This window comes from Vidua macroura, chromosome 5, assembly GCF_024509145.1.
Source record: "Vidua macroura isolate BioBank_ID:100142 chromosome 5, ASM2450914v1, whole genome shotgun sequence".
Lineage (NCBI taxonomy): Eukaryota > Metazoa > Chordata > Aves > Passeriformes > Viduidae > Vidua > Vidua macroura.
Window position 1 is genome coordinate 30981976 of NC_071575.1, and position 16990 is coordinate 30998965.

Here is a 16990-nt window from a genome sequence, read left to right on the forward strand (position 1 = left end):
CATTAAACATCTTTTCATGGCATTCTTTACATTGGGAGTCCCATCTCACATAAAAACTGATAATGGCCCATGCTATGCGTCAAAGCGCTTCGGTGAATTTGCGCAACAGTGGGGAATTTCCCATACCACCGGAATTCCCCACAATCCTACAGGACAGGCGATAATAGAGAGGGCCCATAGAAATCTAAAAAGGCTCCTTGAACAACAACATAACCCGGACATTACAGTGAGCCCAGTCGAAAGGTTATGTAAGGTCCTGTATGTCCTGAATTTTTTAAACTGCTCAGAAAGGAAGCCTGACCCTCCTATTATCCGCCATTTTCACAATAACACCAGAGCGCAACTCGCCGAGAGGCCACCAGTCTTGATAAAGGACCCGGAATCCAAAGCTATCCAGGGCCCTTTCCCTCTAATAACCTGGGGGAGAGGGTATGCCTGTGTTTCTACAGATAAAGGACCAATATGGATTCCGGGGAAATATGTCAAGCCCTTCGTAGAGGTGCCAGCTCAGCAAGACAACGTGTCCCTGATGCAAACCACCGAGAACACCTCAATCACTGGACGGAGTTTCCACTGCCTGGAAGAGGAGGAGAAGAAAGACCATTCCTCCCAATATCGTCACACGTGTCATGATTACCCGAAGATATTTTCCCCCGCTGAACTCTACGTACCCAATTACCCCATCGCCCCCTGTGCCCTTTCCTTTCCCCTAACCTCCCCTTTCCCTCAAGCCTTATCCCTTTTCTTTAATTTTATTTAGTGCTTATTTAATAAATAAAAACGGGGGAGATTGGGGAGGAACCACTGAGGAAAATTTATCATTCAAGTTATGCTTTCTTTTATCACAAGACGCTGAGGATGACTGCCGCCTTGAGGACACCTCTGAAACATCTGATGCTCCTGATCGCCATCATCTGGCTGTCACCAGTCAGGAGCTGGATAGTCCCACAGCCGAGAGAAAACATATGGGTCATGCTGGCGAAGTCCTTGCAGCAGGACAACTTCTGCATGGCCATGGGAAGTGTGGACAATCCGTTATCCACGTGCCTGGTAGGAGTCCCCCTGTTGCCAAACGACTATCCATATGCAGGAAAAAAACCTAATCCTGTGGACACCTGGGATGAGTGGACGAGGATTCTGCCACATGCACCACAGGAGCCCCAAGAATTGGACCTATTGGGCTCCTCTCAGGCAACATATTGTGTCAGGTTTAGGTACCAGCCCTCCCAGAAAGACTGGGATCAAATGGCTAAACTCCACCCCGCTGGTACTCAAGAAGTAAAAAGACACGATGTATCTCCCCACGATCGGAGATACCATGCAGCAAATTGGTGCAATTACACCTCGACCATCGTATCTAGGTCCTCCTCAGTTCCCAGGGTGCTCCCCAGGGGGGGTTTTCTCATATGCGGCAACAGGGTGTGGGGAGGGATTCCCTCCCAAATCCAGGGAGGCCCCTGCAGCCTTGGCCAGCTTACCACACTGACACCGAACAAAACCCAAATTTTAAATTGGAAAAACGAAAATCAATGGGCTCGCAAAAAGAGATCCTATAACCAATTCGACGAAAATTGTGATTCAAAAATTTACAGTTGGGGAAAGACGAAGAGAGTCGCGGTATCCATATTTTTACCGTGGTATGCCGCAGCAAAGGCTCTCGGTGAGCTTTCTCACCTCGAGTGTCGGCTCAGTAAGCAGGCCAACGCCATGTCTGCTGCCCTTTCCGACTTGCTAGCGGACGAAGAAGTCACCAGGCACGCCACACTGCAAAATAGGGCTGCTATTGACTTCTTACTGCTCGCCCATGGCCACGGCTGTGAGGACTTCGAAGGAATGTGCTGCTTCAATCTGGCATCAAAGAGCACATCCATCCAAGCTAATATCCAGCGGATCCGAGAGCAAGTTGACGACATCAAAACTGAGACCTCGACTGTAGACCCTGTGAATAAACTGCTATCTCAATGGGGTGTCCCAGGGTGGGTTGCTATCATCCTCAGGGGACTCTTTTGGATCTTTCTGATAATGTTCATTATCTCGCTTGCTTTATTTTTGTTTAGACGTATGTTGCTTAAAACGTTGGGAAGTGCTTATTTAATAAATAAAAACGGGGGAGATGTAGGAGGAGGGGTTGGGGAAGGCAGTCTAGGGTTGCCATGGGAAACAGCAGTTGTATGAGTTCTCCACCCCCTTTTGGAAGAGAATTGTACCCTCCCCCTGTCCTGTCAGTTATTGTTCAAGTCTGCCCCTTAGCCTAGAATCTTCTCTGTTCCACGTTTTCCCTTTGGTTCTTCCACCAAGAACACTCCTTTCCCTTTTCCCTACTGGTTAATGTTATATCTCCCCTCCCCTTAGCCTTTTCCCGATTGTACCCTCGTATGCTAAACCCTCCTACCCTTACGCAGTTAAAAGAATCCTCACCCCGCCCCTCGAGGCTCTCGGAATCTGCCTCCCTTCTGCTCGTTGTCTCCCTGTCTGCCCCTTCTGCGACCCTTCAATAAACGAGCAGGATTTCAGCAGCCCGAGTGTCCCTCCCGTTCTTCTGGTGGACCCTCAGATGTACCAGCTATCCGAGCTTCGTGCCGAGTGGCTACAAGCCCCCACGGCTCGGCAGACACTGATATTACAAAGTACTTTATATTATCTTTCTGTATGTATACTGAGATAATAATAACTGCGATAATAATAACTCATCTCAAAAAAGTTTATACTTATATCTAGATACAAACAGGAGACAGGCAGTACATCTACACAGTACTTTTGTAACACTGATCATTTTAAAAGTTACTCACACATGGCCTTCCTTGACAATAAAAATTGACAAAGGTTCAGTTCTGAATTCCATACCCTACCCAACTGGATGATCCTCAAGTTTGTGCCCATTAGAGCCCTCAACAGAAATAGGTAAAAATTCAAGAGATAATTTCTACCCTGAAGGCTATTTCTGCAGTTCACAATAACCAATGTGTCTTGTATTGCAGCTCTCTCCACAATTTACAGTGCACAGAAATCAGATTTTCTACAATACAAGTAAAAAATAAAATCAAAATATTGAACAGAATGTTTGGATTACCTCCCAGAAGCTATCACTAGAAACTTCTACTCCAACAGAATCATCATATGAGCCAGACATCGTTATGTAAGAAGAGCTTGTAAGTTTTCAGAGCTTAAACACCTTCAGAATCTGTAAAAAAAGAAAAAAAAAAAAACAAATTATGAGCATTACTATGAAGTGGAGTTCTGAAGTTATGAAAAAAAATTATGTTAAGCAACTTCATTCAATATTTTGATATCTAGAGATGCCAAATAAAAACAAACACAGGGCATTTTGGAACAGAAAACTTCTACCACACAGTTTGTGGCTCTTATCATGGCATTGGTTGTCCAGAAAATACTCAATGCATCTGCTTGTATCACATGTCACTGGACTCTTGAGTACATTTAATGATAAAATTTCCTATCACAACCAAAAGATGGAGCAGCAAGATGCTTACTCATTAACTATTCCACGTTCAAAGCATTCCTATGAGACAATCAGCTGACCTTTGCCTCTGCAACAATAACATGCACTGATCCCTATTCCTTTTCCACTGGAAATCTGTTACACAATGAAACCCACTGGAAATATTTAAAGCCAAAATTTGTTGATTTCAAGAAAAATAAATGTGTATTTGTCATTGTTCTATTTTAGCAAAACAAACCAACAGAAAACCCATCAGCTCTGAATTCTGAGCTGTATTAGAAATAAGTCATTACTTTAACAAGTAATAGACACAGCTACAAGGAAGAAAAATATAATCTATCCTCATGGAAGCAGATGACTTTATGAATCACTGGGTATGAAAAAGGTTAGGGTTACCCTAAGCTAACATGTAAGATTAACATCAAAAACATTACTGAGACAAAAAAAATCCCAGCCCTTGCATCCATAAATGCAGTTTGTGGACTAGGAACCAAGAGGTAGCAGAGAAAGGAAACAGCTGCCTCCCAAAATACACACACAAATCCCTGTCTGATCTCTGCAGATATTTCACCAGGTTCCCCTGTTTGGATGTCTCCTGCCAAGTTTATCTCTAACTACCACCAGGGATACATACAGGTAAACAGATTTTACCACCCCTTGTGGGATGAATACTTTTATCAGTAGACTCTTAAGTTGAAGCTCCCACTCTTTTTTTTTGCCTTGTCAATCTTGCTTCCCTTAAAGTATTATGGTCTCTTCAAAAGGGGGCTGAAAACACCTCCAAACCTGACCTTGCTGCCCAGTGGTTATGACAAACTGCTGAGAGAAACAGCACTGAAAGCCTCTCAGGCAAGAAGAATTCAACACTAAATTAGCATTTCTGGGATACACAGAAAATAACCATGCCATAAGGGTAGGCACTTGTTCGTAACAAAACCCAGCTACTGAAACAAAATAGTTCTTTGGACAGTTGCAGCACAAACATACAAAATTACTCTGGCTGGGAAGGCAAGATGTTTCTCCTTATCAGTTTTTTATCCAATTCATTTATGTAATGCAATTCACAAAAAAAAGCTTACATAACCTTAATGCTGAATATGGAACTAAAAACCACAACAGCCAAAATATATGAAGGGTTCTACAAAATGGCAAACTAGAAAGGAAAACCATATAGAAGCAAATTATTTTTACATATTAGTGTAACAATCTTCGAATTATGTTATTAGTAATTACAAAAAAAAAAAAAAAAAAGCTTTTCCACCTGTGCTTTTACTGAGCCAAGATGGAAAAGTAGTTTAAACACTATGCAATTGTCAGTTTTTCTAACAGCACACCTTTACATGGAATGTGTTCTTTCCAGATAAATTTGATAAATTTTGTCCCTTACAATTTTTAGAATATATTCAGGTAAGCAAAGATGACATCTGTGATAACACTAGTGTATTTTCCCACATCCTTTTTTAGACAGCTACAAAGCAGTATAAGGAGGAAACCAAACTGCAGTAAGCTTGCAGCTAGCTGGACCAATTCATAAGAACAGTTCAAAATTAAACAGCCAGGCATGCCATGCAGAACAAGGCCGGAATGAGGTTCTGAAGGTTGTCAGGAAGGGTTAGGGCAGCTTTTCTCCTCTACACCAAGATCTTTCAACCAAAGTGCTCACAGCCATTTGGAAGAGATCTGGCAGACAGCTGCAGAAGTCAGCAGCTTGGAAAAAGAAACTCTGAAGTATAAACTTAGAGGAAAGTTTCAGCCCATCCCATCCAGTCACCCATCCCACTCTCCCAAGCCACATTAGCAGTATTTTTTCCCTCCAATTACAGATAAAAAAAGACAATGAAAGTGTTCTGAAGTAATAATACAGTGTCCACTTACCTTTAACAAAATACCTTAAACTATATAATTGCTGTAAATTTACTCTGAAAAGTTACATGGAAAGATTGAAAAAGCTCAAACACAGGAACATTTTCTTAAATGAAGGAACAGGTTGTGGTGATTGGTTTTTAAAAAAAAAAAAACCTTTTATTCCTCCTCAACTAGAACTACATAATACATGGAGTTATCCTTTTTTTCCGTAGAAGCATTAAAATGATCAGCACTCAGGGAAATAGTGATGGAATTAAGGTTTTAATGTGCCAAATACTATGCTGTGAGAAAGTATGAGCAAGCGTATTTAGGGAAACATTGTGAAGTCATAGCAACAACTGGTAAAGAAAAACACTGTTTTTACAGCCTTACTTAAAAATAAACTGTATACTGAGATAGCAACATTAAGTGGTGTGAGTCATGCTACCCTCACAAAATAGAATTATTACAGAAGCCAGGCCTTTAGCACATTTTTTGTCAGGGTTTGGTCCTCCCATCCTCCAAGTGAATTTGCAGAGGTTTCACAAGTAAGATTCATTGCACTTTTTTTTTGTTTTGCTTTGTTTTGCAGGGTTTCCATTTTACTATAAAAGAAAACCTATGAACAACTACAGATGTCACTTAAATTCTAGAAAATTTAGATGGATACAACAAGAAAGATGAATTCTGCACAGATTCTCCACAAGCGATCACCTGCAATCTCACAGAGCTGGGGGTTCTTTGGTCAGCTGGACTGCAGCAGAACCCGTAACTAAGTCCAGAGGAAAGCACAGTGCCCACACCCACTTCCTATATTCCCACAATAGTTTGGCTTCATCCACTCTTTTTCTTCTCATTCCACAACTCCAGGCACATCTCTTTAGCACTTTTTTCTTGTCCCCCAACTGCTAAGCTGACAGTGGCCCAAGTGCTGCAGCCACCAAAAAAAGCAGCCCAGAGAAAGCCTTACCAGTTCAGAGCCTCTGCTGCCTTTTGTCACAAGCACACTTTAGCCACGAGAGCTTATATAGACTAAAAATAAACCACAAAGTCCAAGTGCAGAAAGTAACTCCATCATAAACAGTACATACTGTAATAGCTAAGGAAATGATGCAAACAAACAAGGCTCCAATTTCTTGGCCCTGACTTTTAAGCAATTCTTGTAAATTAGGATACATTGATCTTTGCCACAAGGAAACAGACTTTAAAGAATAAATGTGGCTTTTTTTTTTTAAGCTTCCTCGTAGGGAACATTCTAGGCATGCCTTATGCTACAGACCTTGAATTTCTTCCTCACTGCTAGTGCCCCACTGTGTGAAAAGAAGTGCTACAAATATCCTGAGGGCTTAACACACAAGGATTTTAGAAAATATTAACTAATAATGAGCAAGCAGACTTTCAGATACCACGCGCAAAAGCAGCTGAACACAAGATGTCGCCTCTGCTCTCAAGAAGTTGGTTTTGATATTACTTTGAAAGAATTTGCAAAATTCCTTGCTTTGTTCATGTTGAAATAATTGTTGGGGTTTTTTTTCTGTGCAAATGCAGACTGTTAAGAGGCTAAAATAATCCAGTGAATCTCAAAATTCCCTTAAGGCATTCATTTTTCAAAAGGAAGATGAAAAAAAGCTTTTAAAGAAATCATTCAGTTAAATCTCCTCAGGTTCTAATAACAAATAACTTTGATAAACTCTTACTGTGAAACAGGTAGGGCTGTTTAAAGTGAGATTTTAACATTCTGATTTCTTTTGGAAGATTATGTTTATTTTGAAAATGTATTTCACTATAGTCAAAAAGATGGCATTAAAAAAAATCTAATTACAGTCCCATGGACAAGAGGCTGCTTTAAAGCATGGCAATCACTAAACTGTGGCCCTAGGTGACAAACTGGTCCACAAAAGAGAAACATCTCAGAATCACAGAGTGACACAACCTTCCAAGCACGATCAGCTCAGGTTGCTCAGGGCTTTTATACAGATGGATCTTGAGAACCACCAGAGATGGAGATGGCACAACTTCTCTGTGCAACCTATTCCAGTGATTAACTATCCTCAAGATGAGATATAGAAGAAAAAAAAATTAATCCATATTTAGAAAACCAAATGGTGCTGCCATGCATTGTCTCCAAGGACTCTACAGATGCAAGCTGAGAGAGACAGTCTATCAGCCTCTAGAAGAGAAAAGCACCTGGTCACATTACCTTTTAAACTTATTTTTGGAATGACAGCATTTGTCACCATGGATCTGACTTGTCAAGATTCCAAGTTTCATGACTAAGGACTGAATTACTTATATATAAGAACATGACTCAACTTCAATTAGCTGCTCCTAAGAACTTTCAGCTATAGTATTTTTCCTTCTTATTCACTGAAGTCTCAGGTTTTGTTCCACACAGAACAGGAAGGAAACAAGACTTCCTTGTACAGAAATAAATACAATCTATGTGTTAAGTGTGAACTACTGTGTTTTGCTACCAAGTGTACCTGCCATGAACATGCTCAATCTCATATTCTCTGGTTAAATAAAGCAATTTAGATGTTACTTTATTTTCTATTTTGTCCAAAGAACTTGCTCTATAAGAGTTTCCAGTTTCTTCAGGGTTGCAATCTGTTTACTGTTCACTTAGAAAAAAGTGACATAACTTCTTTAGCAATATTGTGAAATCATGTAACAAAAGCTGTTAAGAATCACAGCTACTGACACTGCAAAGTCCATGAATTAATATGAAAAGTAAATACGGGAAAAAAGAATGGTTTACACATTCAAGTGACACCAAAAAATTCCAGCCCCTGGGTGCAGGGAAAAAATGCATCAAACCATGATTAATCACTGCTACTTAATGCTGTGAAGTCTTCTAATTGCAATCAGTAGACATGACTAAATTTTATTAGCAGAAGTTAGACCTTAGATTTCTAAAGGTAGAGTCTCAAATCCACTCATCTTGAATCTATAAAACAGGGAGAATAGCACCCTCCTCCACAGGGATTTAAGATAACCCCTTAGCCTTCATCAAGAAAACAACTACAGCAACCAACACCAAAGAAAAGTCCGTAAAAGGAAATTGAATCACTGTTTCTTGGGGAATTCAGCCTCTATGTTATAGTTGGCAGAGCCATGCACCAAATGATTTTTGGAAAGAAGTTGACAGCAACCTATTTGGCGAACCATGAGCACTAAAGGAAGGAATCTAGGAAATGCATGCTGTTACAGACTCTGAAAGCTTATTTGCTACCAGGCACACACCTCTGAGACTGAGAGCAATGTTTATTCCTAGATTTTCTAGTTTGGATAACTCAATAATTTGCCACCTAGACATTTTTCAGTTAGCAAATAACATAAAATGGCATTAAATAATAAAAAACTATCAGTTCATAGTAGTCATTCATAACCCTGAGTAACAATAGACTCTGCACTTCTCAATTAAGGAAACCCTGAGTTTAAGGTTGCTTGGTCCACAACAACCTTGGTATTGGATTATATTTGCCCATTCCCACGTCTGTTAAATGCTGAATGTGAAACCACTGAAAGTAGCAGTCATTCACTGCCCTAAATGTACAAGCCATGAACACACATTCAAGCCATAGTTTCAGCACACATCAGATCACTAAGCAGATTAAACTTCTATAATTACCACATGTAAAAAAATCCCACACAACTCTAGTGAGGAGACAGTCTCTAAAATTAAACTCTTCAGGCACATTAACACTGTGTCATGCAATCTTATAGTGGATACATTCCATAATCCATAATAAAAGGAGTAAGAACAGCCATTTTGGTCATTACTGATTATTTTACTAAATAAATGAAACTCAAAATTACTGAACAAACAATTGGAATAACACACAGCACAGAAGTATACCTGAAACATGAGGCAATGACACAACATGCTCAAGAAGACTCTTGGCCTGCATGTTTTCTTTCATCCATGTAAAATACTACCTTGTTCTCACACTCCAAAGAAGACTCGCAGAGCCCTGGAGTTGGCAGCTCTTATCTCCTGTCCTCCCTCCCCATAATTAGTGGCCAGACATGCTGGTTTGACATGCTGCTGTTACACATGCTGTTTTTTTGCACATTCATGACCTAACCATCCCTAAGAGCTCCCACATGCTGCCAGCAGAGCCTCCCTCTGCATTTTTCCAATTAACCAGGAGATACTTGAAATAGCTACACTGACTTTGGGGAAAAATTTTTTTTTATTCTCAGTTTGACAAGTCAGTGCGCGTAGGTGTATTATTTTAATTGTGCAATTTTTGTTTTAACCAGGGAAGCTATTAATCACCTTCAGAGGCTTTGCAGAGATTTTTATTTAAAGTTAGACACTGACCACAGAAATTATTAACACTGCAAAATACATGCTTTAAGTGGTAGAGATATACCAGCTAAGATGCAAAGTTGAGGAAGTGATGTGGAGAGCTTTAAAATATTTGCATCTATTTAAAACAAACCATATCATTTTCAGATTATACTTTTTTTTTTTTTTAATCTGGAGGCATAAGGGGAAAATCCACATTAATGTCTTCTTCACTGTAAGAAAAAAGTGCATAAAATTTGGCTTTGAGTAAATTATGCCAGAAAACCATCTGAAGAACTCAGGATCATTTGTCAGTTAAAATAACATTTAAAAATATTCTTTGATTTTTCAAATCAGAGGTTTTCTACTGTTTAGGATCAAGTGATTAAAATTATAAAGTGCAAGAGGAACTTTAATTTAGTTACAGGTGTTCACCCTTTCAGAATGTTCACTTTTGTAATGCCTACGACATCACACACTAATTCATATGTCCTGTCAAAGTCTCCCAAAATTAAATGAACCTTAATATCTTGGCATCCTTTCTAAATAAATAAAATTGAGATAAATATGCTTTTAGGTTTGTTTCAAAAAAAGCATGAAGGGAAGAAAAGACTACATGTCTTCAACTTGCAAATTACACTTTGTAAGCATTTAATCTTTAAGTGTCCATATACTTTTAAAAATAAATAATTGATCCTTTATCTAGTGGAATTAGATGGCTTGCTATATACACCTACAATGAAAACTTATTTTCGTAAAATGTCAAGGGAAATATCTAAAGCATATACATTTCATACTTAGCTTCAGTAGAATTTAACAACAGTGCAAAACCAAGAAGAGTGCATAGCAGTGATATTGATGGATTGTGCAGGAGAGGAACCATGAAACAGCATTTACAGCTGCACTGACAAAGCAGTTGCAGAGAGCAGTGACATGTACACAACTGTTCTAAAATGGCCTATAATTAAGAAGCAAAATAGAACATTACAAGAAGCACTGCCTCAGACACCAAAACTTACTTATGTGACCACCCAGCATGAACACTGCTCTACTTCAAAACAGAAACCCCAGAAAAGGACATAAATAAAAAGCAATACAATAACCATTCTAGAAATGGATGTGTGTTGTGGACAGCAGGCTGTATGAGCCCAAAGCCGTCAGTTCAAACATGATAAACACACTCCCTTACATTCAAACAAACACTGCAAATCATCACACTCAGCCAAAAATACTTTTGTATCAGCTATTACACAGTAGAGTACATTTTGGTAGGAAAAAGCAACTATGACTGTTGTTTGGAGAGTCATTCCACATTCTGTTTACAAGCTATTTACCTGAAAAAGGCAGCCTTAATTCACTGGTATTTTTTCCATCTATGGAGCTGAGCAGTGTAACTGCACAGATAACCACAATACCTACTCAGCACTGCCCAACTTCCATTTCCACAAACACAATTCTCTCACCAGCGTGTACTTTAGCACTTCCTGTGGGCTGATGAAAACCTTGTTGCTCAAGCTAATGTCTTTCCCTCCCCTCCACACTGCAGCACTCTAAATAACACAGGGTTTTCAGTCATAATATGATTCTGTATAGCTGAAAAGCTGAATATTTGGTGTACTATAACCTTTAGGTAAGACCATGGGTGGCCCATTTTAAAGGAAGGTATTTTTAATCATACAACTGGCTTCAGTAGAGGAGAGTGTTTTAAAATATTTCAGTGAAACACATAGGCACACTTTGCAGATGCGTCACTTAGGAAACAGATGCGCTGTTTCAGTGTTCCATAGTCAAAAGCTGTACTTTTCCATCTCAGTAAATACAGGGCTGTAGTATTAATTAATGAAATACTGACATGCATTGAATAGATCTAAACCCTTAAATGATGGTGAAACAGGGTTGTCTTCCTGAATCTGAAGGTTGCACTGAGGAGCTACTGTTCTTTAGTTCAGGAGAGAACCAATTCAGATACCCCACTTGAACCAAATTCAGCCTGGTCTTGTTTCCAAAGCTTAAATCACTTTTAGAAACTAAATCTGTGCATTATCAACATGCCAGAATACCCTATTTTCTGTTTATCTTAGAGAGGTACAGATGACTATGATTGGTAAAAACTAGGAAGGCTGACTGGGGCAGGGGAATCTGCATAGGTGAACCCGTGAAAATCTGTGAACTCTTCAAGTACTAGTGAACTTTTCTGTCACTTTTTGTAGATACAAATAAAGGATAATTTCCTTACCATGGAAAGAGAAAGCACAAAGAATAACAGACCTTCCTACAGAGTGTCTCAGAAGGACATTGCTGAAGGTGAAAGAGAAGACCCCCAGACACAGTAAAATAACAGACCACAATGTGCTCATGTTATACTTGATATAAACAGTACAGAGACATCACATTTCCACACAAAACTCCTTGGAGCTGAATGGATTACTCTGTAGTAAGCAAACCCAGCAATTTTCTAGGCTAGATCCTCAACACAAGTAGCTTATAACCCAGAAATTATTTGCTAGTATAGCTTTGCTCGAAGGACAGCCAAAGCTGGCAAAGAACTGTATCCCAGGACTTGCACCCTAAAGCACAAATTAAATGACCACTTCCATAACTGTTGGCTCAGATCAAAGCTGTGAAAAGGTTTTAAACAGTAGTTTCCATAATTACCAATTTTCTCCAGGCATTATCCCCTTACTGCCATAGCCCTGCTTACAAAAAGCAGGTCAAATCATCATGCAACATTCCTTGACTCTCAAAGTACACTACAGAGTAGTTCAATATTTGGGGAAAACACTATCCATGTAAAAACTGCTAAAGAAGATGGCCTTACAACTTAAAAGCAACTTTCAGCTGTGACAGTCATCAGATTATGCACCATTTAATCAGTTTCATTTCTGGAACTGATACAAAATTTACAGACCTCTACAGAATACAATTCATAAATGCAGAAAGAAAACAACCACAGGTACATCTAACTTCAACTATCCTTTTCTACAGTAAGTTAAATAAGTAATTATTAATTTAGGAACAATAAAATATCTGTCCAAGTGATTAAAAATCAATGCTATACTGTAACAGCACAAAAGAGCATGTGACTGTATTTCATATTTAAGATTAAATAAGATTAATTCAGATTTTAAAGCAAACTGAATGCAGCTTCGAAAGAACTATTAGGAGAATTTAAATTGCTTGGTTGTGTTAAAGTTGGAGAGAAGGCTACTCAATACTTAGTTTCATTAACATGGTCACTGAAAAAGAAACTCTTGAATTCTATTTAAACAGATTTTCAGCTCAGTGAATCTGAGATAAACTTTAGCCAGGACTTCTCATGTTTCTAGGCAACTAAATTTTTTGGTCCTGAAATGGTAATTACTGCAACAAGGTCAGAAGACCTCTACTTACAACTTAGTAATCTATACAATACGAGTTGCTGACTTAGTAGAATTAAACATTCCCTAAAAACATGTAATTTTTTTTGGTAATAAATATAATTAACTGGCTCCTTACCACGTACTAAACTCATTGGTCTAAGCTACCTGGAAGTACCACACTTAAATATTAGGATCAGAGATTATATTTTATGGCCTTCCCTGTACATGCAATTTGACAAGCAAAGACAGAAAGGGGGGGTTGTTTGTTTTGATTTGTTTGGGTTTTTTTTAAAACACATACAGAACACTTACACCTACTTTAACCCTAATGCAACTGAAAAATCAAGAGTTTTCAGTATGCAAAACAAGGTACTGCTTTAAAAGAGGCACATAAGACCCAGGTTAGGCAAGGGAGAAGGTGAGAGTTTTTCTTTGGTTCTCAAAAGTTTCACTAATCTTATTAAGAGTTTAGAAAAGAAAGCACAGCAGAGCAGCCGGGCTTACCCATGATTTTCAGCAATCTGGGTACCTGTTATGTGACTGTATACAGCTCTCAAACACACAGATCACTCAAATGTAGAATCCCTAAACATAATAATGATGTGAAATGAACACTTAAATTTGGTCAACTAACCTCACAAAGAGTAGTCCTTTCTACCCTGCTGCCACTTTTCAGGAAAAGGAAAGCTTTTTATGCCATTTTAAATTAATGCCTGACCAAAGTACAAGTAGGTCAGCCATCTACTCTGCAACCTAAATTGGACTGAAGTTCAAGAAAAGTGGGACAAGAGGCCCCATGAGCTGACAGCTTTTGTTCGCACCATCACCATTGTGTTTTTGCAGTTAATAAAGCTGTGCCATCACTGGCTGGGGAGCACCGAAACAGCAGCATATAACCTGCATATGGGGAACAATCAGAAGACAGAAAAAAGAAAGGTAGATAACCCCAACCAAGTTCAATTTACTGCTCTCTCAAGGGCAGAGTCTGAAGAACTCTGCTGTTGAAGATTCAAGCATGCAAGACTAATTTCAAATAAGACTAAAGTTGATCACAGTATTGAAACAAAGTCTTAGTAAAAGCAGGAATTACACAACTGCCTTTTTTGTCATATATACTGCTAACTTCAACATTTTAAATGGTTACACAAGGATTCTCAATCAATTGCTACTAAAGGTACAATAACACACCTTTTTTCTTTTTGAATTTAACTTAACTCATATGTCAGTAACACCCACACTCACAAAATAGCAGTATGATAGTTGTAACAGCTGAGAAAAGCAGGCACAAATGGCTTCAGAATAAAGTGATCAAATTTCTTAAGCTATTTAGTTTACTGCAAATCATTCTACATATGATCACAAAACTGCTTAATGTTACACTCCAGAAAGTCTGAAGTCATTATATTCAAATGCAACATCATCTTTTAAGTGAAAATAGAATTCAATTGGTATTTTTCCGTGATGCATAATAACATGAAGCAATCTCAACAGAGAAAAGTCACTATTCTGTAATAAAATCATTCTGAACTACATCCAACTTCCACACGCTCAAAAGGAACAGCTTGAGCTGGATTTCTAACATGTACTTTGTGCATAAATCATATATGTAATGGTCTATATGCCCACAAATACATAAACCCATATATAAACTAGAGTTTTAGCCTAGAGCTGTTTTAACACATTGAGACTTTCAGCCATCTTATAAAAGGCACTACCAGGGTCCCCCTCCAAGGGATTTAACTACCTATCACTAGCAAGTGATCTTGTGCTTCTGAGTTCAGCTTGAATGTCTCACTAGATCCCATCCCACATTTGCCTCCCAAGGTTTGCATTTGAGCTGACAGCTGGGACATCCCCAAGGCCAGGGTGGGGTGACAATGAACACAGACAGAACTGCACCATGACACTGTGGGCAGGGCTCTGTGTCCCTGCTCACAATAATATCTCAGCCAGTGCTCTACAATAGTTTGTGGTTACTGAAATGAGTCACCTGTCTACATATGACTGCCATTATAAAGCCATATCTCCATATGGCTCGTCAGTTAAGAGGCTGAGTAGCAAAGGAACCAAAAAAAGGATTAAATGATTCAACAGCTGAAACAGCTGCAAGATGAAAGCTTCAATTATAGAGAAATACCTTCCAAGTTTAACTGAATATAAGATTTCTATTTCCCCTCGAATAAGAAAACTAAGTGATGCACTTATTCAATTAATAATAAATTTCATATTGAGCTATCTTTATCTTATGGTAGAATAAAATAGATATATAAGACTTTGAAACACTGCAGAAAAAAGCATTAGACAATGAAGAAAACATGACAGAAATTGCATATAGAACGATATTATTTATAATATTTTACAAGCAACACATATGATGCTTTTCATAATCACACTCTTTAGCATCGCAATTCAAGTCAAGAGCATTTCAGCTGAGAACACCTGTGAAACCTAAGCACAGACCTTTCTCACTTCTGGTTCTGAAGGCTTAAAGCCTTAATATATAAACATTTTGAGAAAAAGTAGGCCCACCTCTAGAAAATCTCCTAAATCCACAAAGCTAACGCCCCCTCTAGTAATAAACAGTACCATGGTAACTCTTTGGTCATTTCAAGCCGTCTGGAGAAGAAGGCAAGAAGTTTCTCTAACCCACGAAGAGAATCCCTCTGGTAACTGCAGTCATGAGCTCATTAACACTTGCTGCTAATAAAGGCAGCTCAACAGCTGAAGAGTAAGGGTCAGGAGGAACCTTCAGACTTTCATGGCTCAGACCACAGTTGTTTCAGCTGTTTTGTTCTTACTCCTAAAGCTTAAGGGTACAGAGCACACGAAAGAACAACTCTAAAAATATTTTTAAAATATCCTTTGGAGTATCTATTAAGGTTATCTCAGAACATGCAAAGTCATGTTTAAGACAGATGTGTAATTTAAAAAGAGAAGACTAAAGGGACAAAAGAGTGATGGTGAGTATAGCTGTAAGAGTTTTCTTGTCACTAAGTATTATTAACTTGTGGTACAATATCTGAAGGGCACATACACAAATACTCCCATAGTGGTTTCTTTCTTTCCTTTTGTGTTTAACTTGAAATTCATTTTATACTGAAAAAATCTTTGCAACTGTCCATCTCTGAAAGATAAAAAAACTGCTTCACCAAGGGAAAATATCCAGTTGATGCATCAGTCACCCAGAATGATAAAAATACACTTAAAACAGCTATATTTTACATCTAAAAAATAGCATTAGTAAAGAATGTGCTATGTAGAGTACTCAAGAGCTTGATAACCTTGATTCATTAGACAACATGCATTTATTCTCTATCTTGTGATTTATGAAACTGAAATGTCCAACTCTTGGCACCTTCCAAAAAATTGCCTACCTTTTCCCCTAATAAGCGCTATGAAGACTTTGAATATTCAGTATATTTCATGGGAAAACACTTTCTTATCTACTTTACGTTTGTCATACTATCTTAAAAAGCCTGTAGCCATAATTACAGCTGAAAATGCTATTTCAAACCAAGGAAGGCTAATGTTTACTGATCCTGTCATGGATCAGTGACACTTTAGCATTGGAAATTCTGCTCATTTGAGTCTGACAATTGATGATCTAGTTAACAGTGACAGAGGACTGTTTACCAGACTTTGTTTTCATCAGGAAAAAAATCCATTACTTTTCAGATCCACAGAAGATAAACGTTAGATCTGTTTGCATTTTTAATGCCAGATTTTAATTGGGAAGTTGACACAATAACTGATGAAATTGGGAAAAGATGAGGATTATGGTGAGGGTCACAGGATCCTGAAAACAAGTCCTGGGAGCAGATGAGGTTGGACTACTCAATATCTCTTCAAAGAGTGTTCAACAACCACACTTTGATACAGTAATCAGATCCCACAAGAAATACTTCAGCTGAGTATTTGTCAAGTTATAATGATCACAGAACTGTGAACAGCCTGACCTCTCTAGTCCAATCTGTCATGGGAAGGGAGCCTTGCTGAGATTACACAGCACCCTGTCCAGTCACAGCTTCAAAG

The 16990-nt window shown here is 38.6% G+C and overlaps 1 protein-coding gene across 3 annotated transcripts in view; it reads right to left on the reverse strand.

Annotated features, from left to right (window-relative positions):
- PACSIN2 (protein kinase C and casein kinase substrate in neurons 2) overlaps window positions 1-16990 on the reverse strand; it is a 62916-nt gene that overhangs the window by 32331 nt on the left and 13595 nt on the right. For all 3 annotated transcript variants that reach the window (XM_053977696.1, XM_053977695.1, XM_053977694.1), the window contains exon 2: window positions 3071-3181. In XM_053977696.1, coding sequence (XP_053833671.1) covers window positions 3071-3130 — 60 coding nt within the window. In that variant the 5' untranslated portion in view covers window positions 3131-3181. The remainder of the gene's footprint in view (window positions 1-3070; window positions 3182-16990) is intronic.